The sequence below is a fragment of the Herpailurus yagouaroundi genome, unplaced genomic scaffold (assembly GCF_014898765.1).
Source record: "Herpailurus yagouaroundi ecotype Mexico unplaced genomic scaffold, PumYag 163, whole genome shotgun sequence".
Classification (NCBI taxonomy): domain Eukaryota; kingdom Metazoa; phylum Chordata; class Mammalia; order Carnivora; family Felidae; genus Herpailurus; species Herpailurus yagouaroundi.
The window spans coordinates 62,129,066-62,154,576 of record NW_024412404.1 but is presented as its reverse complement, the minus strand read 5'-3'; the positions used below and the strand labels follow the sequence as shown (position 1 = coordinate 62,154,576).

General features: G+C 46.2%; 1 protein-coding gene and 1 long non-coding RNA gene across 2 annotated transcripts in view; both read left to right on the top strand.

The window, feature by feature from the left end:
* ADAM12 (ADAM metallopeptidase domain 12) overlaps window positions 1-25,511 on the top strand; it is a 299,802-nt gene that overhangs the window by 31,010 nt on the left and 243,281 nt on the right. The window contains exon 3 of the mRNA XM_040486933.1: window positions 14,213-14,286. Coding sequence (XP_040342867.1) covers window positions 14,213-14,286 — 74 coding nt within the window. The remainder of the gene's footprint in view (window positions 1-14,212; window positions 14,287-25,511) is intronic.
* LOC121037375 (uncharacterized) lies at window positions 20,161-25,400 on the top strand. Its single transcript, XR_005793746.1, has 2 exons — window positions 20,161-20,921; window positions 20,960-25,400. It is a non-coding gene; the product is annotated as an uncharacterized LOC121037375 (long non-coding RNA).

Genomic DNA, 25,511 nt, shown 5'->3' with positions numbered 1-25,511 from the left:
TAGGACGCTCAACTGACTGAGCCATCCAGATGCCCCCATTTTTTCTTTACAAGCAGTACCCTTCTTGGATAGGAAAAAAAAAAAAGTACACGTGGAATGAGGGCAGGAGTATGTGTATGCTTTTGTGAGGAGGGAGAGACTCCTTTAGAATTCTTGCAAAGGGATTTATTAGCCCTTCTTTTCTTGGAAAACTATGGTGGACCATTTGGATGAGGTTCTTGTGAATAATTCTTTTTTCCTAACAGTTCCAACAGAAGAATGGCAGTATATATGTGTGTCCGTGTATTTTGATGTTCTGTTTTGTTAACAAGATGGAAACTGGATTGTAAGAATGGGGATTTTTTGCTGGATCGGAGGGCAAAAATATATTTGTAGACCAAAGAGATGGAGGTAGGCTCAGTACGAATGTCTACGTAGTGTACCCCTTACTGTCAGTCACGCTAAGTGCCTCCCACGTGCTAGCCCTGCCCAGATACAGACATAAACCATGCCTCTTGATCCTCCCGGCTGGTATTACTATGATTTATAGGCAAGGAAACTGGAGCTCGGAGAAGCTAACTAGGACTAAGTCACAGAGGTAGTTAGTCATGGGGCTTGGGTTTGACCTCAGGTCTGTGTGAGCCTGGCTTACTGGGGGAGCTGAGGAGGCTGTAATGAATAAGTGAGTTCTAGTTCAGTGTGAAGCTGCTGGTGGGCTTAACTGCTCACTTCCCTTTATCTTCCACTAAGTAGATTTCCTATTTATCAGAATTAGCAGGAAAACCTTAATTTAAACCTTATGACCGTGCAGCAAGTTATATATTTCCTTATTTCAGTGCACCTTAAGGTAAGACACTGGTTTATACTTAAGAAAAATACACACACACACACACACACACACACACACACACACACAATTTTGTTTGTACCAAATTTCTTCTAACCAGTAACTCATCTGAAATCTTTTCTGAGCTATTTTCTGGGGTACCAATAAGAGATTTTTCAGCAGGGTTTCAGGTATCCCTGTATGGCATCCTGTCTCTAGAAAATAATGGGATTTTGGCTTTCCTTGGTTAAAAATCTTGTAGGTCAGTCATAAATTATTCATACTCCATGTGCTTGGTCTGTTAGCTGAGTTGTCTTCTTTTTTTCTCTTTTACTTTTTGTCAAGTCAACATTACTTAGTTTTAAAGTCCAGGTAAATTGACTCTTTGTCCAGTTTTGCACAGTTGTTGTTCATAGAAATGTAGCCACTCCTTCCACTTCCCGTACGACCGGGAACGAGCCCCTTGTGCGCTCTTGGCTGTCATCCCAAAGGCAAAGCCATGGCTAGTGTCAGTGGTGGAAGGGAAGGCACAGGACTGACTGTGAAGTTCAGTTTCATATCCACTTGAAGGCAGCCAGTATTGTCCTTGTAGAAACCCTACAGTTTCCACAGTGGCCCTTTTCAGTGCTGTCTTCCATGGTTTAGTTTAAGACAGGCTAGTCCAGGGAGGCCCAAAACAGGCTAAGGATTTGGTGATGCTTCCTCAAAGACTGTTTTCTGTATCAAGGATGAGATTAAATGCCTAACTCTGTCAACACAGCATCAATGGCAAAATAGCCAATATATTCATTTGTTCAGCAAAACAAGATACGGTAATGAATTTGAGCTTTGTAGCCAAGGGCAAAATTTGGTTAGCAGGACAGACGGCCTGTACTTAAGTCATGTAAATAATTGGTGAAGGAATGTGTGAGCAATATTTTTTAAATGTATCGATCAAGGTAATCAAAGCAATTGGTTTTGTGCTTCGTACCTACAAGAAGGCGGTGCCTGAGGCATCTTGATGGGGTTTCAAAGTTGGCTCAGGCTTCGAGGAGCTTATAGTTCTGTGATCATAAAGCCAGGGGACAGAACCAACTCTACCCCCGGCAGAATGTGGATGTATGGCTTCAAGCGTAGAGAGGAGAGTTCTACCTAAGCCACCAAGCGGGGAGCGTCTCAGGGACCCTAAGGGATGGGGCGCAGCTCACAAAGTAGCAGGGAAGGTGAGAGAAGGAAAGGTGTGCTCATCCCATCCTTCTGTGTATGTTTACAGTCATCCTATTTCTGTCCTCATCCTTTTTAACTTTAGACAAGAGATTCCGTTGAACTTGAATGCCACCAGGAGCCAGGCTGGTGTTATGAACGAGTGAGGCTGGCCGGGCGTAAGATGGTCCGTTACCTCTGCCCTGCAGCCGCTATGGGCAGACCCACTAGGTGGGGGCCGGGAGAGCTGGCAGCTTCTGTTCCATCTTGGCCGATCGTTACCACCCGATGCGCAAGCCCAGGGTTGCCGGTTTCCTCCTGTTTTTCCCCGCTGAGAAATCCGCGTCCAGATTTGTCCGAGGATTCTCCTGACTCTTCATGTTAGCAACTGAATCAGCCTGACGGCACTAGGTGCGTGCACTTGGGGCCAAACCGTCGATGGTTGCAGGCCGAGGGGGCCTCACGAATTGCCACCCTGGGAAACCACACTGCGTCCTAGCACAGCGGTGCTGAAAACGTGGTCCCTGCACCAGCTGCATCATCACCACCCAGGAACTTGCTAGAATCACAGATGCCTGGGCTTCATCCCGGGTCTGCTGAGTAAGAAACTCTGTGATGGGCCCTACAGTCCGTGTTCCAGCAAGCCCTCCAGGTGGTTTTGGGGCTCAGTCAGTTTCGAGCATGTTGTTTTGTTTACATTTTTTATTGGCTGGGGAAAAAAAAAAAAGAGAAGAATGATATCTGATGATACGTAAAATGATATGAAAGTCGCGTTTCAGTTTCCATAAATAAGGTTTTCCTGGCCATAGCCGTGCTGGTTCATTTACCTTTTGTTTCTGGCTGTCCTTGCATTGCACGGGCAAAGTGGGAGTTTCAGGACAGGGGCCATAGCTGACACTATTTATTCTCCAAAATGTATATTGTTTATCATCTGGCCCTTTGCAGAAAACGTCAGCCTGCTCTGACACTGTGAGTGGGGGGTGAAGGGGGACTGGGCAGACTCGGGAGTTGGGGACGCCGGGGAACCTCCGTGTCATGCCCAGGCCGGAGGAGAGAAGTATAATTGAGCCCCGCAGCCAGGGAGCAGTGAGGGGGACCGGCTGTCGTGAGAGCCTGCAGAGCAGGTGGGGACCACGCAGCAGACACAGGCAGAGCCGCAGAGCTGCTCTAGGGGAAGAATCCAGAGCTGGACCACTAACTCAACATGGGGCCGAGAGGAAGGAAGGAGGCAGATGACGGTGTGACTTTTGAGGCTGCTGATGACACTAGAGATACGAAGCGGGGGGTGGGGGGTCACTTGAGGGAGTGTTCCTGGTAGGGGAGATGTGAGGCATAAGTTGAGTTTTAACCTGCACGTTAGGGTTGCCGATAAGATATTCGTCGGACGTGACCTGGGGGGCATTTGCAACCCATGTGAGGCTCAAGAGAAGGAGTGGAGTTAGGGATTTGTAATCGGGAATCTTCAGCGCAGAGGACAAAGTCTGCCGTGTCACTAGATGTGTGACTGGTTGGTTTCCCTAATATTTTAACAGGAAGAGAGTTGGACTCGAACTTTCCTTCAGCAGAGGGTACGAGTCGAGGCCCTCTTTGTCCCAGACGGAGCCAGGCTGAAGATAGAAAACGATATCCTCGAGGGGTATCAAGTCCTGCCTGCCTCGGGAAGTGAGGGTCTGTGTGGTGGCCCTGGGAGGCCACCTGAGTCCCTGGTTCGCTCTCCTTGAGTCCTCGGTCACTGGGCTGCACCATCCGGGCCCCTAGCCTGTCCCCGCCTTCCTTCTCCTGACTGGGAGGAGCTCCTGCTCCAGCCGTGCTCCTTCCGGTGCTCCCCTTTCCTCCCGATTCTGAGGCTCAGACACCCCAAGAAACCACATGAGAGGCCAAACGGCGGGAAGCGCTGATGACAGTCACGCTCGAAACACGAATTCTCTGACGTCTCTGTGAAGCTTCTAGCGTGAGTTTTCATGGAGGATTTAGAGCGTGTTTCAAAAAAAGTTGGCAATTAGCTGTAATTCTGTTTGTATTAGAAAAACGTGTTTGCACCGGGCTTCAGTTAATACACAGTGACTTGACAGTGGCTCCGATCGATAGCAGGATTACTTTTTAAAGGGCTTATTATATCCTGTTAATGTTTATTTCGAAGAGATTACAGTGATGCTTTATAAATGGCCCTTAGTGAACATATGAGCGGGATATTCTCTCTGGAAGACAGCTTGGATGCAAACAAACTAGCAACTCACGCCGTTAGCTTCTTCCGAATGACAGTTCTGAAATGGTGTTGTAGGCAAATATGGTACACGAATGTTTCCAGACATCAAATTAGTTAGACAAATGAACTTTGAATTGAAAAGCCAAGCTTTCCAGTTAATAAACACAGTGCGTGTTTTTTTACGGCTGTGTCTTTTAAGACGAGGCAAGTCATTCCCCAAGAAGCAATGCTCTGTGCTGTTTTCTAATATCCGGCCGCTGATTATAGCAGTAAGCAAACCTCAGGAAGTATTTCCTTCAGTATATGTCACGTCACAATGAAGCGCATTCGCCATCTTGTCCGGTAGCCACGTGGGTCTCACAGACTCTTCCCTTCCTTCTACGGTACTGATCAGACAGGGGTAAGATCTTCTTCCGTATGGAAGGGAAGAGCTAGGCGCCTTCAGCCATCTCCCCGAGAGAGGCCTCCAATTAATGAATGCATGATGTTTCTTTTTTAATACTTGTTAACTTGAAAACTATGATGCTTATTTCGATCTAAATACAGAAAACCTCAAAGAATAGCTGTTTGGGTACGTGGCAATAAATAATAAGCGAAGTGGCGGCTTCACCTGTGATTGGATTTCTAGCACTGAAATGCGTGTTCATTTCATCACGCATGATGGTTTCCAAACAGACGTTATCCCATTTGAACCTCCTGGCAATCGCTCCTGATTCTATCAGTGTTGTATTGCTGCCGTGACCAGCAGCCTCTGGTTGTGTCCTGTGCTTCAGACCTCACCAGGGTAAAATCAAGCTGTTCACAGGGCTGCCTTTTTTGGGGGATCTGTTTCTATTTCGTTTGAGATGTTGACGGAAGTCTGCCCTTTGAGGTCGGAGGGCCAGGTAGCAGTGTTCTTGCTGGCTGTGAGTTGATGGCCATTCCCAGCTTCTAGCAGCCGCTGCGTGCCACGTCTCTCTGACCCCAGCGATGAAGTATTTTCTGCTTTAAGGACCCTCATCATTACATTGAGTCCATTTGAAGAATCCAAGATCATCTTCCTGTTTCAAAGCCCTGCCTTTAATCACACGTGTAAAGTCCCCTCTTCCAACTAAAGCCGCGTGTTCGCCGATTCCAGGCATCGGTACAAGGACATCTTTGAGGACCCATTACGTTATTCTGCTGACCACACTGAGAGACGGGAAAAGTGCAGTTAGCCTGTTTCCCCGGTGAGGAAACTGAGGCCCAGCAGAGTTAAGTGGCCTCCGGCCCACAGTTTTGCGATCTGAGTGGCGGCATCCAGCCAGTCTGTGTGTCGACAGATGCCCAGCCTGAGTTCCCCACACCCCTTCCAGGGCACAGCCTCCTCAGTGGAAAAACACTTATTTCCAAGATGAAATTAAGTAGTTCATTTTTTAATTTAAAATTATGATTCCTTTGCAATCAGAAGAGGAGAAACTGTTGCAGGTGCACAAACTTCCAATTTAGGATGCCCTTCAGAGAAAGGCTTTATGATGTCCTTCCAGGGTGCCGGAGCATGAATCTGGGCCCTGGTACCCAGCCAAGGCCTTGTCCACACGTCAGCATCCTTCATCCCAAGACCTGTTTTATGGAGGTGCAGCCCACACTGACATTCACCAGAAGCCATTTCCTTGTGCGCAGGGTGGGGGACAGTCGTGCGAGTCGTTCGGGTACATGGCTGATGGCAGAGTCCCATCGTAGCCATTGGCTTCCTGCCTTCCGTGCCCTGACGCTCCTGAGCCTCCAGCAGGCAGCCAGGCGCAAAGATAAGGTTCTCTCTCCTTCCTTCCAATAACGATGTCTGAAGGCAGAGAGGCTGGGAGACAGCGGAGACCTGAGGCCATGGCGCCACACCCAGGTGGGGCCTGGTGTCCCCTGGGCCCTGGTCACAGGCCAGTTGCAGCAACGTGATCTCACCAGCATGGCACCTGCTCCCAGGCCTCCATGCCACCACACCGTCTTGTCCCTAGGCCACCATGTCAACATACAGTCCTGTCCCCAGGCCACCGTGTCACCATGTGTCCAGGGTACGGTTCCCCAAGCCAGGGGCAGTTAATAACCAGTAAGCGGTAAAATGGGCCTTCCTCAATTTTCTCCTACCCTGACCTTCCGCATCCGGACGTGGCTCTGATTTCTGGTCCTCCCTACCACCCCCCACCCTGCCGGTCTGCCCCGTGTTTCACATTGATTTACACTCCCCCACATGCCCTCCTCCTCCTGCCACCCACTCTGCACCTCTCTGCCCTGTTTTAGATTCTTTATCACTGAGGTCCAAAGAAACTGAGCAGGAGGGACAGGGGAATCTGGGAGCCAGGCTGGGAGCGGGGAGTCCCTGGACGTTTTTATCAGTCCCAAGAATAGATGTGAAGAATTCAGCTTCCGGCAAGCCCTCCCCACCCTCTTTAAAGGAACAGAACACAAGCTATTATCCTAACTCGGTGTCAAGGGGGTCCTCTGTGTGGTCACTTGTGTCCACGGTGGCCATCAGCTTCCAGGGTTGAGGCAGGCAGCCCGTCAAGGGCAGAGGGAGAGACTGTCGCCTTCTGCCCGGGGACAGATCCAACTGGGGAGGAGAGTCCTGATGTCCCTCTCATGCCCCCTGAGTTGACGCTTATGGCTTCGGGGTTTCTTCACTACCCCCTCAGACAGCCTTACTTCTGACGGGCTTTGTACCTGATTCCATCATCCCACAGATGTTTCTAGGTGCTCCTGTTCTGGTGCTGGGAATAGAATGGGGAACAAGGCAGAAAACTTCCCCACCCGCCCCGCCAGGTTTCTGTTTTACTAGGAGATGATAGACAGTCAACAAGCGAAACGCACACACCCATAAGTGATCACAACACAGGAAGTCCACGAGGCAGGCCAGGACCTGGGGTTGTGAGTTCAGAGCCCCACTGACATGGGGGGCGGGGGGCTTCTCTGAGGCAGTGGCGTCCAGGCTGAGACCTGGAAGTGGAGCCCAGGGAGGACCTGTAGGAAGAGGGTCAGCAGGTGGAGAGGCCTGGAAGCTGGCTGGAGCCTGGCCAGCCCAATGGTGGTGAGCAGAGTCCAGACCCCGCACGGTGCAAAGGCCGTGGTTTTATTCTGGGTACAACGGGCCACCATTGAAGGGTTTTAAGAGAGAGTGTGGTCACCGGGCTGGTCCTGGTGGAGAGGGAGCGTTGATCTTTCCCACCTTCCTCTTTGGAATGGAAGGAGGCGCCGTAAAAGAAAAATTGAATTTGAGATGCGGTAAGTTCGAGAAACCTGCATCGTGGCGTTTTCCAGATTGCTTTCTGTCAAGTCACGTTGTCACTGTCCTCTTACAACCCAACGGTGAGGTCCAGGAGGGGGCAGATGGTTGCGTCTGCTTCAGAATCGGCCCTTGTCCCCAGCCAGACGCCGGGCACAGGGGACTACAGACCCCTTGCGTACGGATGCCCGGAGCGGGGACCGGCATCATTTCAGTGGATCAATAAGACTCGTAAGATGGTTTGGGTGTATCGCTGACGTCGTCTAAAATGAAAATCGAAACCTTTTGCTGCAAACTTAAGCATTAGTGATCAGTCCAGCAGCAACAGGATAAAGAGCTTGAACTCTGAGCATCACCCACGCCAGAGGCGCGCGAGGTTGTGACTTTTTGTGGCGGGAAGGGAGGAGGCGGCTGCAAATCTGCAAACCCCGTCACGTCACAGACGCACATTAAGAAGAATCTGTGCTAAAAATAATCCAACATTTTAACCCACGAAAACCTTAAAAATGACATTACATGTATTTCCAAAGCGGATTTTACCTGAGATTAATATGCGCCATTCAGCACATTTTAACAAGGTGTTTGCTAAGGTCAGTTTCCATCAGGGGGGAAAAAAAAAAGATCAATGACTCATGAGTAAACATTATCATCATTTATGTAATAAGTAAAAGGCCCCAAGTCACGCATCCCCCCCTGCCCCATTATGGCACTGTAATGCCTTCACTCCTTCCTCTGTGATTCTGTGGTTAATTCGATTCCGTCCTCTGCAGGCCACGGTGTGCGTATCTTCCCAGCTGTGGAACCAGCCCACTAATATTAAAGTGGTAATCAAGATTGCCTCTAAATATTCATAGCAATAAATGACTCCCTCGTGCCCCATGAATGCCAGGGCTGTCGTCTGAAGCATTTGTTTAGTGCTGGAGAGGGATCGAGTTATTTCACAGTCCCTCAAATGCAGTATTTTAATACTGTCATCCTGCTTGAAAAATTAGATTCCTCTGTGCCTCCAGTAACAACGGTTGAGATAAGTGAGTTTGGGTCAGAACCGACCATCCTCGGGGCACCTGGGCGGCTCAGTGGGTGAAGCGTCCGACTTTGGCTCAGGTCATGATCTCACGGTGTGTGGATTTGAGCCCCGCGTCGGGCTCTGTGCTGACAGCTCAGAGCCTGGAGCCTGCTTCCGATTCCGTGTCTCCCAATCTGTCTCTGCCCCTTCCCCGTTCGCACTCTGTCTCTCAAAAATGAATAAATGTAAAAAAAAAAAAAAAAAAAAACAATTAAACAAAAAAGAACTGACCATCCTCTTTGAAAGGGTAACCTAGAAGCCAGGATGGGAGAGGACTTGGCTATTGACCCTACGTTGGATACTTTCTTTCATGCGATTCTCTTCCTTCCGGTGTCTCCCTGCCATCTTATTTTTTTTTTTTAATCACTAAAAATTGGCTATTTTTTAAGGACATAGACACACCAAGGAGATGATGCTGTGTGTCACCCCGTCCATCAGAGAAAAAGCAGTCGGTGGCTTCCCTGCATCCATGGAAAGCTACATTTATTGCTGAGATATTTTGTATCCACCACGGGTGAAGTAATTTAAATTCAAGTTTGGGTGAGCTCCCAATCACGCAGGTAAAAGAAAGGCAGCACAGCGTGGATAATGCCAACGAGGAAGAAACTGTAGCTAATCAGCAAGTCACTTTTAGGCATCTGTTCATATTAACAGTTAAGTACAGTGTGCTGGGCAGGTGCACTGTGGTTGACCTCAGAGAGAGAATAGGGCAACAGTGAGGGTTCCAGAGATGACTTCTCTCTCTCCCTCTCCCTCTCCCGCTCCCTCTCCCTCTCCCTCTCCCTCTCCCTCTCCCTCCCTCTGCCTCTCCCCAACCGTCCCCCGCCCACTCTCTATAAAATAAAAAATAAAATAAAATAAAAACATTTTATTTATTTAAAAAAAATTTTTTTACGTTTATTTTTGAGACAGAGAGAGAGCGTGAAGGGGGGAGGGGTCAGAGAGAGGGAGACACAGAATCTGAAACAGGCTCCAGGCTCCGAGCAGTCAGCACAGAGCCCGACGCGGGGCTCGAACTCACGGACCGCGAGAACATTTTAAATTCTCCTGGTGAGAAATGCCCGTGGATACGTAAAACCAGGGCGGTGTTGTTCTGGCTGGCGCCTTACTTTGCAGAACTACCCGAGCACAGCGTGTGGGGGAGCCGCCCAATTTCCGTGAGGAATTTACAAGAAGAAGGGCCTCAGAAGAAACCAAACCTGCAGACACCTTGACCTTGACCTTGGACCTCAAGCTTCCAGGACTGTGCGAAAATAAATTTCTGTCGGTTAAGCCACACAGTCTGTGGTACTTTGTTACGGCCACTTTCACAAACTGATACAGGGGGCTTCTAAGATATTGGCAGTATTTTGACTTTGCAGCTGCGGGGTAGGCACCCGAATAACTATTTTATTCTTTTAACATTGTAGTGGTGCATTTTATATACCCATTTGGATATGCTCTTCCCAATTGGAAAAGTAGAATTACGGGGACGATCAAAACATTTCTGGCCCCTACTGATTAGCATCGAACTGATTTATTCAGCAAATGTAGTTCTCGAAGCATTCAATAAAAGACACAGTTCCATTAGGGTAATCAGTATATCATTTTTCAGAAAAGGGATGCTGTATTTAACCAGCACTAAGTTCATTATCTCCAGTGCATAAAAATCAAAAGAAAATGGAATGAATACATGCTTTTAAGCTAAGCAATCTAATGCATTTAGTGGTTTTGCATGAAAATAGCTCTCTGTTCTTTTTCCCCATTGATTTCTCCTGTATCATCATCTCAACTAAAATGTACGCATAAAGATCTTTTTTTTTTTTTTTGCCTCCCTAGGGAAAAATGTATTCATCTGAAAGATGTTGACATAGGAATGTTATCACAGCCCCTGTAGAGCCTTCATGTGGAATTAGTATAAATGTTAATGTTGAAGCTAGTTAAATTTAGGAGAAGGAAAAAAGTGGGAATGCAAACATATTACTTTTATTCACAAATATAATTGTCAGAATTGACCTTTAAAATATGATGCATGTGTCAATGTCTTAGGCAAAGACAATTTATAATTAAAGCAACTAAGTTATTGACACATACACATATATTAGATACATGCCAATAGACATACATACATATGCTGGGGACACGTTGACAAAATATTGAGACGTATTTTTGTTCCAATATTTTATTGTAAACATAACTAATAATTCCATTTTCTGAGATAAGTACACATTGCAAGCCCTGGAGAGCACATTCTATGCATATTTGTAATTAAATCTCAGTGTCAGAAAATATAGGAGCATTTAGGCAAAAATCACCGTGACAGATTCAAGAGCAAATCCAGGACTTACAAGCACTTTTACACACTGTATTAAAATCTAAAGAAGTGACGTGTGTTTAATGTTGCATAAGATTGGAATAGGAATACTAACTTTAAAAGTTCAGCAAACAGGGGTGCCTGGGTGGCTCAGTCAGTTAAGCATCTGACTTCGGCTCAGGTCTGACCTCACAGGTTTGTAGGTTCAAGCTCCGCATCAGGCTCGACAGCTCGGAGCCTGGAGCCTGCTTCCGAGTCTGTGTCTCCCTCTCTCTCTGCCCCTCCCCTAGTCTCGTGTTCTCTCTCTCTCTCTCTCTCTCTCTCAAAAATAAATTAAAAAAAAATTAAAAGTCCAGCAAACACTCAGAAATCCATACGATTCTTATGAACAGCAGATAGTGTCAAAACACATCAGTTAAGACGTGTAATTTTTACATCGCTAGATGTTTGTTTCATCATTAGCTGGAATGAATCTGTACAAAACAAGGTCTGTTTAAACCCAGAAAATATATATAAGCATTTCATTTACATGGAAATTTACCACTTTAACTCTCAAGCTTAAGTAACTTCTTCAAAAATGGTATCACTCATCAATTAAAATCGAGAAGAGCTTTCTTAATGTGCACTGAAACAAACAAAAACACTTGGGGTTGCACCTAATTATATCTCCTGAGGCACCAATATTTACAATCATCTATTGCTTGGGCAGCAATTGAATGATGCAAATTTTAGGTCTTTATTACTGACTCAGAGATGCTCAATGAAGACGGAAATGTCCGTGGACTTTTTGTCAAGGTAGGAACGTTCTCTTGCTCTGCTGTCCAGTGGTGGCAGTGACTAGCCACATCTTGCTGCTAAGTCTAAAATGTGTCCAGTGAAGGGGCGCCTGGGTGGTTCAGTCCATCAAGCGTCCAGCTTCGGCTCAGGTCATGATCTCGTGGTTCACGAGTTCGAGCCCCGCGTCCGGCTCTGTGCTGACAGCTCGGAGCCTGGAGCCCGCTTCGGGTTCTGTGTCTCCCTCTCTCTCTGCGCCCCTCCCCTGCTCACGTTCTGTCTCTCTCTCTCTCGCTTGCTCGCTCGCTCGCTCAAAAATAAACATTAAAATTTTTTTTAAAATGTAAATGAGTCCAGTGAGACTGATAAACTGATTTTTAAATTTTATTTCAGTTAATTTACATTTAAATACATATGTGGCTAATGGTGACCATATTCGAAGTAGGAAACTACCCACATGTGCCAAGGGCAGCCCTGAAAATAAAGTTACGTATTGTTTCACCCTTTATGATGCTATCCTAGTCACATGGCACTAGTGAATGCATGTTTTAACCTTTTCCCAAAACTCGAGTGTTTTGTTTCATTTTGACTCATGTTGGATGCTGGAACTTAGAATCCATTTTCTCCTGTAACATAGTAACATGTGGTTAGTTAATCCACAGTGTAGATGAAATGCTGTGTTGTAAGAACAGCCTTTTGAAATCTGGAGTTATGATAGGGCCTTTTAAAACTGGAATATTAGACAGGGCGCCTGGGTGGCTCAGTCGGTTAAGCATCCAACTCATGCTCAGGTCTCACGGTTTGTGGGTTTGAGCCCCGCGTCGGGCTCTGTGCTGACAGCTCAGAGCCTGGAGCCTGCTTCGGATTCTGTGTCTCCTTCTCTCTCTGCCCCTCCCCCATGTGAGCTCGGTCTCTCTCTGTCTTTCAAAAATAAATAAACGTTAAAAATTTTTTTAAAACAACATTGATGGTGCGCCTGGTTGGCTCAGTTGGTTGGGTGTCTGACTCTTGATTTCGGCTCAAGTCATGATCTCAGGGCCATGGGATTGGGACCTATATAGGGCTCCATGCTGAACATGGAACCTGCTTAAGATTCATTCATTCATTCATTTTCTCTCTCTGTCTCTCTCTCCCTCCCTCCCTCCCTCACTCCCCCAGCCCCTCTCCCCATTCACTCTGTCTCTATAAAATTAAATTAAAGAATTTTAAATTCTCCCAGTGAGAAATGCCCCATGGCTATGTAAACCCCCCATTTGAGACATGCTGGCCTAGATAAAGGGGAGTTGGAAGTGACTGTACCAGAATCTCTAAGGGTGCACAGCAGGAAAGGGAGCACCGAGGGGCTTCATAGAATACCTTTGAGTTAGCAAATAAATTTTGATTTGGGTAAGGACTTTGAATGGTTGGGCTCAAAAGTAGGAGTGTGGCACACGTGACCGCCCTGGGTTGGCAGGGCATGGGTTAAGGGACACTGTCATACAGGTGCGTTCTCAGGGCAGGGCAAGAAACTCCTTGGGATTTCTGGGACACAACAGAGAACATAGGTGCCTGCCCCCCACTGATAGATGGGCACACGTGAACTGGGTTTCCTGGAGCCCAGAGGAGAGTGTCTGCCTCGTAAGAAGAAGAGGTTGGCACAGATGTGTGCCCTATTCATTGATTCCTTCCTTCACCAACTATTAATTGGGCTTCTTTTGTTTCTCTGGTGCTTTTGTGGACATAATAAGTAAGAGGAAGTCAACATACTGAGTTATCGCAAGGAGGAAGGAAGTTCTTCCTTACGGGGAGGGAAAGGGCAGGAGGCTAGAAGAAAGCCTACCGGGGAAGATGGGCTTGCAATGAGATTGAGGAGGGAGGTAAGATTTCCTCAACTTGCCGACGTTTAAGCCGGAACTGAGTAGAATAGCTGAGGGGAAGCGTTCCAAGCTGCGGGAACAGCATGCACGAAGATGAGCACCGCAGAGGAGCTCGGTGTGGCTGAGGAGCTGGCAAGGCCAGTGCGGTGACCCTGAAGTCCCAGCGCCAGCGCGGGCTCATTGCAAAAGGGGGTGGGTTGATGAGGAGGTGTTTTTCAAAACACGCTCGCGTTGCCATTGGAGAGTGAATGGGAAGAAAGCAGAGGTGGACGGACCCAGGTTAGGACGGCTTTGCAGGAATCCCGGTGAGAGTGACTGCACATTGACCTGGAGAGGGGTGGAGAGGTGTATAAGGTGTTACAGGAGTTGCAGTTTGGAGGGCAGCCCCGAAGGAGATCTTCATGGAGTAGGAGGAACTAGAGAGAGAGAAGAAGGTTTCAGACGGGTCTTCACCTTTGTGACACGAGCAGTTAGGGAAATGAAGATGCCCTTTGTGGAGACAGGGAAACTGAGGAAGGAGTTTGATCGTGGGAGGTGGGGAGAGTGAAGAAGGGTCTCCAGGGTATGTGGCCAAAGGAAAGGGGTGCAGGCCGTGTTCACGCTGTCCCGGAAGGCGCTGCATCCTCCGGACTCTGGTCCTGGTTGACCTGGTCTCCTCCACTTGGGGGTCTCAGACCGGTCCCAAGAAGAAAATGTGTTTTTTCTCTGCCTCCATGGCATGTGCCTTCAGAGCAGGGTCAAACGTTGACAAGTGAATGTGAAACGTGTCTCAGCTGACTTCTCTTATTTATCTTTCAGGATCATCCGGACGTGTTGAATATTCGAATACAACTGGAAAGCAAAGAGCTGATCGTAAACCTGGAAAGAAACGAGTAAGTCACGTTCATTCTTGTTTGCCGCGCCGCAGGAGAAAGTGAGGAGCCGTGGGCTCAACGTGCTGTGTCACCCGCCTTGGCGTTTAGAGAAACAGAATGAAATGCATGGGTTCATAATCCAGTTTGGATCTGAGGCTGGAATTCACTTGAAGACATGATTCCAATGGAAAAACAGAAGAATTGTATCACTCTAAGAAAGAAGTCTGTGAATCAGCAGGTTTTTCTCCGAGTTCTGATGTTCCTTTTTTTTTTTCAGAGCCTGATTTGTCAAGGGTAGAATTTAAGCATCTTCTGTTCAAATAACAGCGTTCCATAATTAGTTGGCTTTTGGCAATCCCTGGCTTATATAAGGAGAAATTGCTTCAAATGAATAGAATCTCTTTTTTTTCCCCCCTGAGAAATACCAAGGGTTTATTTATCTTTCAGAGCTTGTCTCCAGTAGTACAAAGTATTTATTTTATCTTTTTGTTTAAAAATTTGACCTTTTTTTTTTTTTGCAAAATTATATGAATTTCCAAAAATGGTATTCTATTTCTTTTCCTGGAGCAGATGAATATTACTACATATTTTGTATGGCTTCCCAGTAGAAAACTGTGTCTACTTCAAGGCGTAAAGTAACACAAGCCCTGTTCCTGTCATCCTTTATACCCTGGCTCTCCCCATGGGTTCCTCAGACCCAAAGGACCCCTTACTATGCTATTTGATTAGTATCAGGAAAGGTCTGTGTGTTCCTAATAAGCAATCTGTAGCTAAAGCTGTAAATCAAGTTACCAAGTGCCGCATGATTCAAAAAGGAGTTTCTGTCTTCTAGAATTACTGGGTCCTATTCGTCACGTATCAGGGAAGTGCTGACTTTTTGCTGCAGTGACAGAGTAGATAAGAGAGCCTCCCTGGAACGAGTTCTGCCAGAGACACGTGTCGCAAAAATCTGACTCTGTGTCTCCACGTGAGCAGGTCAGATCGCTTACTGTCTCCGTGCTTTGATTTGAGGGTCCCAAGCAAATAGGATAGCATGGGCTGTTCGTGGGGACCTGCAACCTGCCTCTTCATGTTTCCTGTGTGTTTACCCCCTCACTGTTAAATGGGGTGAAAGCTTTTGTAAAGGGGCGTCTGGGTGGCTCAGTTGGTTGAGCGTCTTCACTCAGGTCATGATCTCACAGTTGGTGAGTTCGAGCCCCACATCGAGCTCTTTGCAGTCAGTGCAGAGCCTGCTACAGATCCTCTGTCTCCCTCTCTCTCTGCCCCTCTTCCATTCGCGCGCTCTCTCTCTCTCTCTCTCAAAAATAATTAAACATTGAAAGAGATAGACTTAAAAAAGGTAAAGCTTGGGGCGCCTGGGTGGCGCAGTCGGTTAAGCGTCCAACTTCAGCCAGGTCACGATCTCGTGGTCCGTGAGTTTGAGCCCCGCATCAGGCTCTGGGCGGATGGCTCAGAGCCTGGAGCCTGTTTCCGATTCTGTGTCTCCCTCTCTCTCTGCCCCTCCCCCGTTCATGCTCTGTCTCTCTCTGTCCCAAAAATAAATAAACGTTGAAAAAAAATTAAAAAAAAAAAAAGGTAAAGCTTTGGTTAGCAGTAGATAATGTGCTTTTAGCCTTCCTCGTGACTTGGTGACCTTAAAGCAGAGGTTCGGGCACGCATCTTGGATGAGCAGGTTGCCGGGCAGAAAACTGTGCTGCCTTTGCTGTGTTTCTCTTAGCGAAGTAAATATGTTATCTGTCTTTTTTTTTTTTCCAAGTAAGAATGCCATGAGACATTTTAAGTTTTGTAAATTGCTCTTCGTAGGTGGTTTCCAACTATCTCAATGGACGAAACTAGGCATTCCCTGAAAGAGCAAAAGAGAGTAAGGCTTCTGGTGGTGATCATGTCCTCAGTGGGGTTTTAGGATTGCTGCTGGCTTTGGGTGGCTTCTCCTTTTGTCAGAATTTTGGGAGACGTGGGGAACAGTGTGAGTGGCACCCATCCCAGACCTTCAGATGGTGGTAGGACTCCAGATAGGAGAACGGAAATCCACTTAATAAAAACCTTAATTTATTTGTTTTTACTCTAAAAGGGATACATGTCCACGGTAGAAAATTGAAAATTGCAGGAGGAAAAAAAAGAACAAAGAGCCAAAAATAAAATACTTCTACTACCAAACACAATCCTGATTAATATTTCAAGGGTTGTTCAAATACATTTTTTTCCTTATAAATAAGGCTTTAGGGTTTTGTTTTTTTGTTTTTTTTGTTTTTTGTCTTCTTGGTGGATATCGTAGTCTGTGTACTTCTTCCTTTAGCTTTATAATGGGCGTTTCCGTATAGAAATGCAGTCCTTAGTGCCCATCTGGTTCTCTGAGTCTGTAAGTGGCTCACTAGCCTCATTCGTGGTTCTTTTCGAAAATGATTCACTGGCTATTAAGGCAGATCGTATGATACGCAGTGACTGTGGCACAGTGGCTAGTTTGTATAAAAGATCATTTTGAAGGGAGCCTTCATTTGTTCACTTCCAATTCTGGGCCCTTCACAAAATAATCTCAAGATTAGAAAAGTTGAAAACAAAACGATCGCTTCTTGATTGATATCTCTCTTCCCACCCTCCCTGTCAACTGGCGTTTTAGAAAGTACATGGAGAGTGTTGGGTATGTTTCTACGACATTCTACAGCTTTATTTTAATTATACCACTTATTAATACTACAATCGTAGAGATTCTGTTCTCCTAAAAATAACATTTTTATAATTAGAGCATGCCAGTATTACTATTTGAAAGTTGCATTTCCCTGAAATACTTCCGAGTAATATTTTTTTTTTTTTGAGAAAAATTACATGTCTGTTCCATGTCGACTTCATTTTTGAGATAATACCAAAAATCTGCCATTTGTTAGGCAGAGCGAAATGCTTGCACCTTTCTAGCCCTTGATGCTGTTAGACACAAAATATAATCCATTGTCCAGGATAAAGTAGAATTTTTCATTCACATAGCCTTTGGCCCAATAGATCCAATTAGAGAGTTTATCCACATGAAGCTATAAGAACTCAAAGGTAAATGTTCACGCAAGATAAATGTGAATATTTAACCAGCACAGTAGAGAGCCTGGCTAACCAGAAGGTAACCTGTCAGTACCCTGTATCATGCCTGCAGGCTGGGAATCAGCCTTGCGTGCAGGGATGTTCACTGCAGAATATTTTACCTAAATTGATAGGAGAAGATTGATGCAATAAATTAGGACCCAGCCATGAAATAGAGAACTCTGTGCAGCAATTAAAGGTGACGATGGGGATCTTTCTTATTGTAAGAAGAATTCACGATGTAATCAATGTGAACAGCATGTTAGGTAATATTTTACATGGTATTATTCAGTTTTGATTTAAAAATTATACACACGCACAGGTAGCTCTGAGCAGTAAGATTATGGAAGAAATTTACTTTATTCATGTTTTACAACAAGAAAATATTACTGTTAAAATTAGGAAAACTTTTTATATTGAAGGAAAAACATTTGTAAAAGCTTAAAGGTTGAAAAGAAGAATATTGGAGTATTTATTAGTCATAAAAAGGAAATGCTGTGTTTTAGAAAGGCCTCCAGCAACTCTCAAATGGCTACAAAGCTCTGTTCATCGAATCCTGGGTCTTTAAGTATTCAGAAATCTATTTTAATTAAAAACCGACTTGGAAATCATAACTAAAATAAAGGTAGCCTCAGTGTCTCAACTCATAAGAGCCATATAACCCAAAGCTAATACTAAAAGAGGGTCACCTAATTAACCCTCCTCAAAAACTCAGCACGTACACCAGTTCTACATGAAGCAGGGCAGGATTTGTATTCAATAGTTGTTTCAGGGAATCTCTTTTATTTGCCTCCTAGCATCCCTAATTTGTGCAAAGATTGGATGCTGTTCACTTAAAATCTGTGTTTGTATAGCCATAATTGAATGTTTAAAGAAACTCAAAGCTTCCCTGGAGAAGCATTTTTCACAGTGATGCTGTCTGCCTACAGAGCTGCGGGGACCGCTTTATGACTTATCGTAACTCTCCTGGGTCCCCGTGGGCTCTCAGGCCATCCCTCAAACAGGTGCTCTGTGCAACTGCATCTTTGATCAAAATGCTTTATTGGACAGGCTGGCCAGCTTAGACATCCGTTTTTCCAGTTTAGGATAATTAGAAGTGATGGCGGGAGATCACACTCCCCCCGTCTGTCAGATCCACCGAGCTTTCTGTGTTTTAGGCCTTGGCCCATCACTGACTGGAGGCAGGTGCTGCGGGAAGGTCCACGGCCCGCTGAATTTATATCTGCCGGTCTTCGCGCTAGGGGAACTCCGGCGTTGGCTTTTATTCCGTCTGGAATAATTCCAGACCTCTCTTAAGGGGCCAATCTAATTAATATTCACTCAAACGGTAGAAGAAAGGGCATTTTAAATTTGTCAGACATGGGAGTAAATATTTGGGCAGGTGTTTATTTGATAGCATCTCTTGGAGCATCCTGATGCAGGAGGGAGAAACGTGGCCGGTGCAGAGATAGCGTCGGATAGGTTAGGGGTGGGCTGAATACGAATCCATGGTTCATGTTGACCCAAACCATGTTGGACAGCCGGACTGAGATGCGGTCAGTGGCCCCGGGGCTGTGTCCGAGGCCTCGTCCTGGCCCGCAATTTCCTGAGCCATCTCTATGAAGACATCGGAGGTGCACTGACCACACTTCTTAACAACGCCAGGCTGGAGGGCTAACTGCTCTGCGTCACAGAATCCGGATTATAGAGATTTCAGCAGTGTGGCTCAATGGGCCAAAACCAACAAGGTGAGATTTAATGAGGATAAATGTAAAGTCCTATGCTTGGGTTAGCGGAAAACAAACGTAAGTTCAGAAGGAAATTTACTCGTAGTTCTCATGAATGAGACCCACAAACTCAACATGAGCCCCTGAGGCCGTGTGGCTGCTTTAAGGTGATTGCCACCCGTGTGTGTGCAGGGGTGCTGTGGCCCTAAACCAGAGTGGCTGTTGTCCTGCCGCGCGGTGACCCTGTCGGATCACTGAACCCTCCAGAACACCCCCCCCCCCCCCCCGTGCCGCTCCACGATGTCCTTAAGGCCAGGGTCTCAGCTGCCTCCTCCACCTGCGTCCCCAGGGTCTGGCTGGTAGTGGGCACCTGTTAAGCACTTACCGTGTGAGGGAAGGACGGAATGCAGACAGTCTGGACCAAGCCAGAAGTGAGTCACCAGGAGGTTAAGGGTCTGTCTTGGGTGGTGTAAGAAACTAATTATTCAAGGAGACACAGGGCTTGGAGTCAAGAAACCAGGCTTTGAAACCCAGCTCTGCTTCCAGCCACAAGCTTGCCTTCTCTGTTTTCTCATCTGCGAGAAGGAAGACGAGTCTGTGCACGCTCAGCGCTAACAGATTCGAGCTCGTGTTGGTTTTCGAGATCAGGTTTGGATGACTCAGTGACCCATTCCTGTGCACCCAGCAATATTTGTTACTTCGCCTAAGTATATTTTGGGTTCACCGAAACTATGATCTACTTCAAACTTCTTAAATTAGTGGAGATCAGATCATGCCTAATCTTGCCTGTGAGAGTTGATGATAGCCAAATAGCCTGATTCTGACAAGAGCTGGAAAGGATTAGCGTGCTAAGCTTTTGGCTCTTAATTTCACAATCTTGACATCTTTTTTTTTTTTTTTAATTTTTTTTTTCAACGTTTATTTATTTTTGGGACAGAGAGAGACACAGCATGAACGGGGGAGGGGCAGAGAGAGAGGGAGACACAGAATCGGAAACAGGGTCCAGGCTCTGAGCCATCAGCCCAGAGCCCGACGCGGGGCTCGAACCCACGGACCGCGAGATCGTGACCTGGCTGAAGTCGGACGCTTAACCGACTGCGCCACCCAGGCGCCCCAATCTTGACATCTTTAGGAATTAAAAATTTTTAAGTTTTGGTGCACCGAGTGCTGTTTTTTTAAAAAATTTCTACTCTTGCAGAGGAAGCCCAGCCTGCCTATTAGAACCCCCAGCTTTAATTTGCCGGTTTGGGGGGGCGGGTGTCTAATTACTGACTCAAGTACCAGGGACAAAACCATATCTCAGAAAGTCTTCTGTCTACTTGCCTGGTTTTGTCTCTCAGCTGCTTCCCTTCCACCATCTACAAATCTTTATTAACTCAAATGATTGATAATGAGTTAATAATAAATCAATGAAATCATTTCTTTGTTCACTTAGTCGTTTGTTCACAAATGTTTATTTAGTACCAGACACTTGGGGTTGGCACTGGAGATAGAGTGAACAAGGTCAAGGCCTTGTCCTCTTGGAAGCCAGTCAAGGAGCCCAATGCTACACAGGCCATCACAAAACAGTAATGGAAGACAGCGAGTGGGGCTGAGAGCGAGGAAGACAGTGTGGGGCCCGGCATGGCCTAGGGAAGGAAGGCATGTGAGGAAGCACATTTTGAACTACACATGAATCGGACCAAGCCAGGCAAAGGAGGGCAGAGGGTAGAGGGTTCCCAGAGAAGGAGGGGCTGGCATAAACGTCGTGGGGCAGGGGCGAAGGAGCTTTGAAGCATTTCAGAAACTAAGAGTCGGTGTGCTACTGGGCAAGAGGGAGACACTGAGAGAAGTGGACGTCAGCCCGTGCGGGACCTCGTGCTCCGTGATAAGGACCTCAGTGTTTTCTCGTAGGGACAGTGGTGCCTCGTGGAATCAAGGCCTGTAAGTAGGGCAATGACGTTATAAAATTCAGGTTTTAAAATAGCATTCTGGCTACACGTGAAGATGAGGTTGGGGAAGCTGAAGAGTGGGGTTGGACGGGAGGCTGTTTATCGCCGGTGCACAGGAAGGAGCAGGTAATGGCTCCAAGCAACAGAGAGCCCGCAGAAAGGGGTAGATGAGAGACGTTCAGCGGCGAGAATGGGCAGAAAGTGATGAGCAGTTGGCTGCCCTGGGGAATGGAAAGGGCGACTCTTCTACAGGAAATGCTAGAACATTGATAATCTGTGATCAGAATAGAGAACCCTAGGAAAGAACCCAAAACTCGCCCTTTGGGCAATGGCCGGGGACACCAAGACGTGGATCGTGGTGGGCACAGTCCTTAAAGTCTTGCAGAAGCGTGGACTTTTGCGCCTAACAGAATCCCCTCGGGAGGTGACCTGTGGAAGGTTATTATGTGGAATGGGGCATGACATTTCTTTGGGATCTGTGGATGTTTGTGGCTGGCCTAAGTATAGCAATGTCCGGGGGCTGTGAGCTGAAGTGCACCAGCCTGCGGTGGATGGGACATCGTGAGGCCTTGGCCATGACCCTGAGAGTGTCTGGGTGGCTGTCACAACCCAAGGCACTGTCAGTGTTTCCTGTGATATCTGGGTGGGAGCACAGTGGGGCGAGCCTGTAGCTTCGAGGCCTGCTCCAGGACCTATTCCACATCCTTCCTATAGTCTGTCTCCATCTAGCGGGTGCTCCCTCTGCCAGGAGTGCCTACAGACAACCTTACCCTCCTTCAACTCTGTCTGGGGCATTTTCGTGGGACCACCAGCACGAGGATCACCTGGGGAGCTTGTTCCCAAGGCAGATGCCGGGCCCCGTGTCTCTCTATTGAATGAGAATTGCCAGTTATAGGGCCTGGGGATTGTATTTGGGATACATTCCACAAGGAGTTCTCTTCATAACCGGCCACAGGAAGCTATTGACGTTAATTTAAATAAAACTCAAACTTCAGTTAGTTGGTAACACCAGCCACAGTTCACATGCTCATTGCCACTTAGAGCTGTATGAACATTTCCGTTATGGCTGAAAGTTGTGCTGGAGGTGCTGGGGTGGGCAGGGAAATGCCAGCCCACTAGATCCTCCTAGTTTGGGGTCCCTGTCTTAGCTGATGCATTGCCCATGAGAATGGTCTTTCCTACAGGGAGTGACCACCCCTCTCCAGGCTACCTGATTCCTGCAGTACAGCATGTTCCATCCCCTGCTTTGCAGCTTCGGGCTGTACCCGATGGGTGGCCTCTGCCCTTGGATGAGGTGGAGAAAGGACAGTGGAAAATCCTCTGCCCATGACTGTAGACTCCTGCAGTTGATGGACTTCAGGGGTCTTCTAACTAGACCCAACCCCTTCTGAATTAAGTTAAAGTCTCTTAACATTTAAGAGTTCTTTCTAATTGGGCTAACTTTTGTTTACTGGGTAAGAACTGCATCCACTTGAACTTCCTTCCTCATCTCAGTCTTTGAAGTTATACAGACATTGGAAAAGGTCAGCCCACCGTTTTTAGAATTTTTGGCTCCCCAGCCTGACTTAACCTTTAACGTGCCTGAGCTGGTTAAGTTCAACCTTTCCAAAGAGGTGCCCCTCTATAATTCCAGTTTGAGAGTATGGCATCCTTGAATGGACTTCTTTAAAGTTTGAAGGGTTTGACAAGGTCATTTGAGATGGACGTGGATTTCCAAGTCTAATTACATCGCTTCCAGTCCTTTGCTTCTTGTGCCTCAGGTTTATAATTTTCTGACGAGAATCTTGCACATCTTCAGGACTCCTTTCCAGAACACCACATCCCAAATGGATAGTTGCCTTGGCTATGTCCAGGTGGTCTCTGGTGCCTAGGGGGTGATCCAGGGTTGCTGTCGTGGTTGTCATCTGACTGCCCCTCCCCTGCAATGTGGCCGGTGTGGTGACACGTGGATGCTGTGCAGGCTGGTGTATTTATGAGTGGTCCCTTGCCTTTTCTAGTTGGCACATCCTCAATAGGAAGGCCACAGTGCTTCTGTTTACGTGACATAATGACTCTTCATTGATCGGGTAAGACAAAAAGACTAACTCTCCAGAAAGCTCGGAACCTTTTTTGGCAGTTGGATTGCTTGAATCAGTGTATAAACACACCCCCCACATTGCATTTGTGCAGCTTTTTTAATGGTCAGTCTTTTTTCCTGGTCCTTCTTTTCAATTTTTACCTTTGAAGTCTTGCAATCCTTGCGAATGAAACCAGGTTGCTTGCCCAGTAGGATTTTTCATATGCTAACTTGCTGACTTCATCCCCATGGTGTCATCTAGCCTGTTCCTCTGGCCCCTGGGTTTTGTGTTAACCAGGCGTTACATCTATAGCCTTGAGCACACTCAGGTTCTGGGTTTGGTTTGGTAGGACTACATCATGGGTGGTTCTGTGTCCTTCTCTGGCATCACATCGGGAATTTTGTGATGTTGGACTGAACGTTGGGTTCAGGGCTTATCCTGAGGCTTCTGTCATAAAGCTCAATTTGAGCCTTTACCCTCCAGGGTCAGTGGCCCTCACCAACAACTTCTTAGATCAGTTCTTTCTTTAGGTGATGTTCTAGTTCTATCATTTCTTCTTCATTTGTTACCTGGAATTCTTCTATAGAGAAGAACTTTCCCTTATCAACTGTTGGTTACCCTGAAGTTGAGGGAAAGGCTTGGCCTTTGCCTCTTGGTGGCGACTGTATTCCTCAAGTATAGCACCTCACACTTGGGGCTTCACTCCATGGTCACCTGCATTCATGCCAGGATCCCTGGGGGTGCAGAGGTATACCAGAGCCTGTCTCTAAAGCAGCTGATGGGATACAGGCTGTAAGCCTGACTCTGAAACCCCTCTGTAGAGACCTTAATGTTCTTTTCTTTTAAAGCGAACATGTCCCTACATCCTCCATGGCAGTAGATACTTGGGGGTCAGAACAGGAGAGCAGGAACTGGTCTGAGCCTTGCTGGCATGAAAAGGAGGGCTCTGAACTGGAGTCCAGACCTCACCTGTCCCTCAAGGGCTGTTTCCATGCCAACGACAATGGCAAATTAAGGCAACTGTGTCACCGGCAAGCAGACTGAGTCAGACAAAAAGGAAGTGGCAGTAAATTCTTCAAAGACCCACATCCCAAAAAGACACGCCAGCCACACTTGTGCAAGTACAGCTGACAGAAATAGAAGAAGGGCTTTTATCTAAAAATGTTATGAAACAGGCACTTCTTTCCCATCAGTGTACTGGTGGATTTCGTTGTGGGTTGAAGTGGGCTAAACATAAGTGGAGAACAGAATTTCTTTCTTTCTTTCTCTCTCTCTCTCTTTCTTTCTTTCTTTCTTTCTTTCTTTCTTTCTTTCCTTCCTTCCTTCCTTCCTTCCTTCCTTCCTTCCTTCCTTCCTTCCTTCCTTCTTTCTTTCTTTCTTTCTTTCTTTCTTTCTTTCTTTCGAGATTTTCTTCCTTACAAAAAACATGTGGGCAGGTAGAAGATGATATAAGAACCCTCACAGCAGGAGACTTATTCTGGGAGACAGTTTATTTACGCATCATATTAATTTCATGGCATTTCTAAGGCTACCCTTTCGGTTTCCACTGGCCTGAGGGTTTTGTTGGTCAGTTTCTTGGTTTTCTTTAAAAATCTGACATTCTCCAATGGAGATTCCCTCTGTGCTATGTTAGTGACCAAGCAGTGCCCAGGTGACAAATCTCAATACCACAGAAATTCCCTCAGGAATTGTGGGATATGGTTTTCATGCATGGTTTTCACAAGGTAATGAATTAGTAACATTTTTAGTAAAGTCCTGGTGGTATTGTACATTCATATTGAACAAATATATAGAATATTAGGAAGTTGGTTAAATGAAAAAATAGATATTAAACATCTTATGTATATATGAAAAAAATGATTTTGGAAACTTACTAATAGCATTATCCCTATACTTTAAGAAATACATTTGAAATACACTTAAATTTTCAGGGGAGAGTGGATAATGGGCATTGAGGAGGGCACCTGTTTGGATGAGCACTGGGTGTTGTATGGAAACCAAACTGACAATAAATTTCATAGTAAAAAATGAAATACACTGAAATTTTGGATCGAATTTATTACCATACCAAATAGGGTCATGCTGATGGCTTGATTACATTACTTCTTATGCTCTTTGATTACTTCTTCAATCAAAAGTCCGTATTTTTACAGTGGACCATAAATTACCTGCATAGACATTCCATAGACTCTTTTTGCTCGCAAAGTTACTTATTCAGAACTGATGCTTTCTCCAAAGTAACCTTTGCATGTAAAATTTAAATGCAATCACCGATGTAGATGGCCATATATTATTAATTAGCTAATTAATCAGTTTATGCTCTGTTGTATCCCAGAAAAGATTCAAGTTTGCTTAAAAAAAAAAAAAAAAAAAAAGCTGACAAATTAATCAGTTGATTTCCTCTAGATGTATAGGATATCCCCACCACCAACCAACTAATGCTTCTGCGTTTCACTCTGTTTCCAGAGCAGCAATTCTAATCC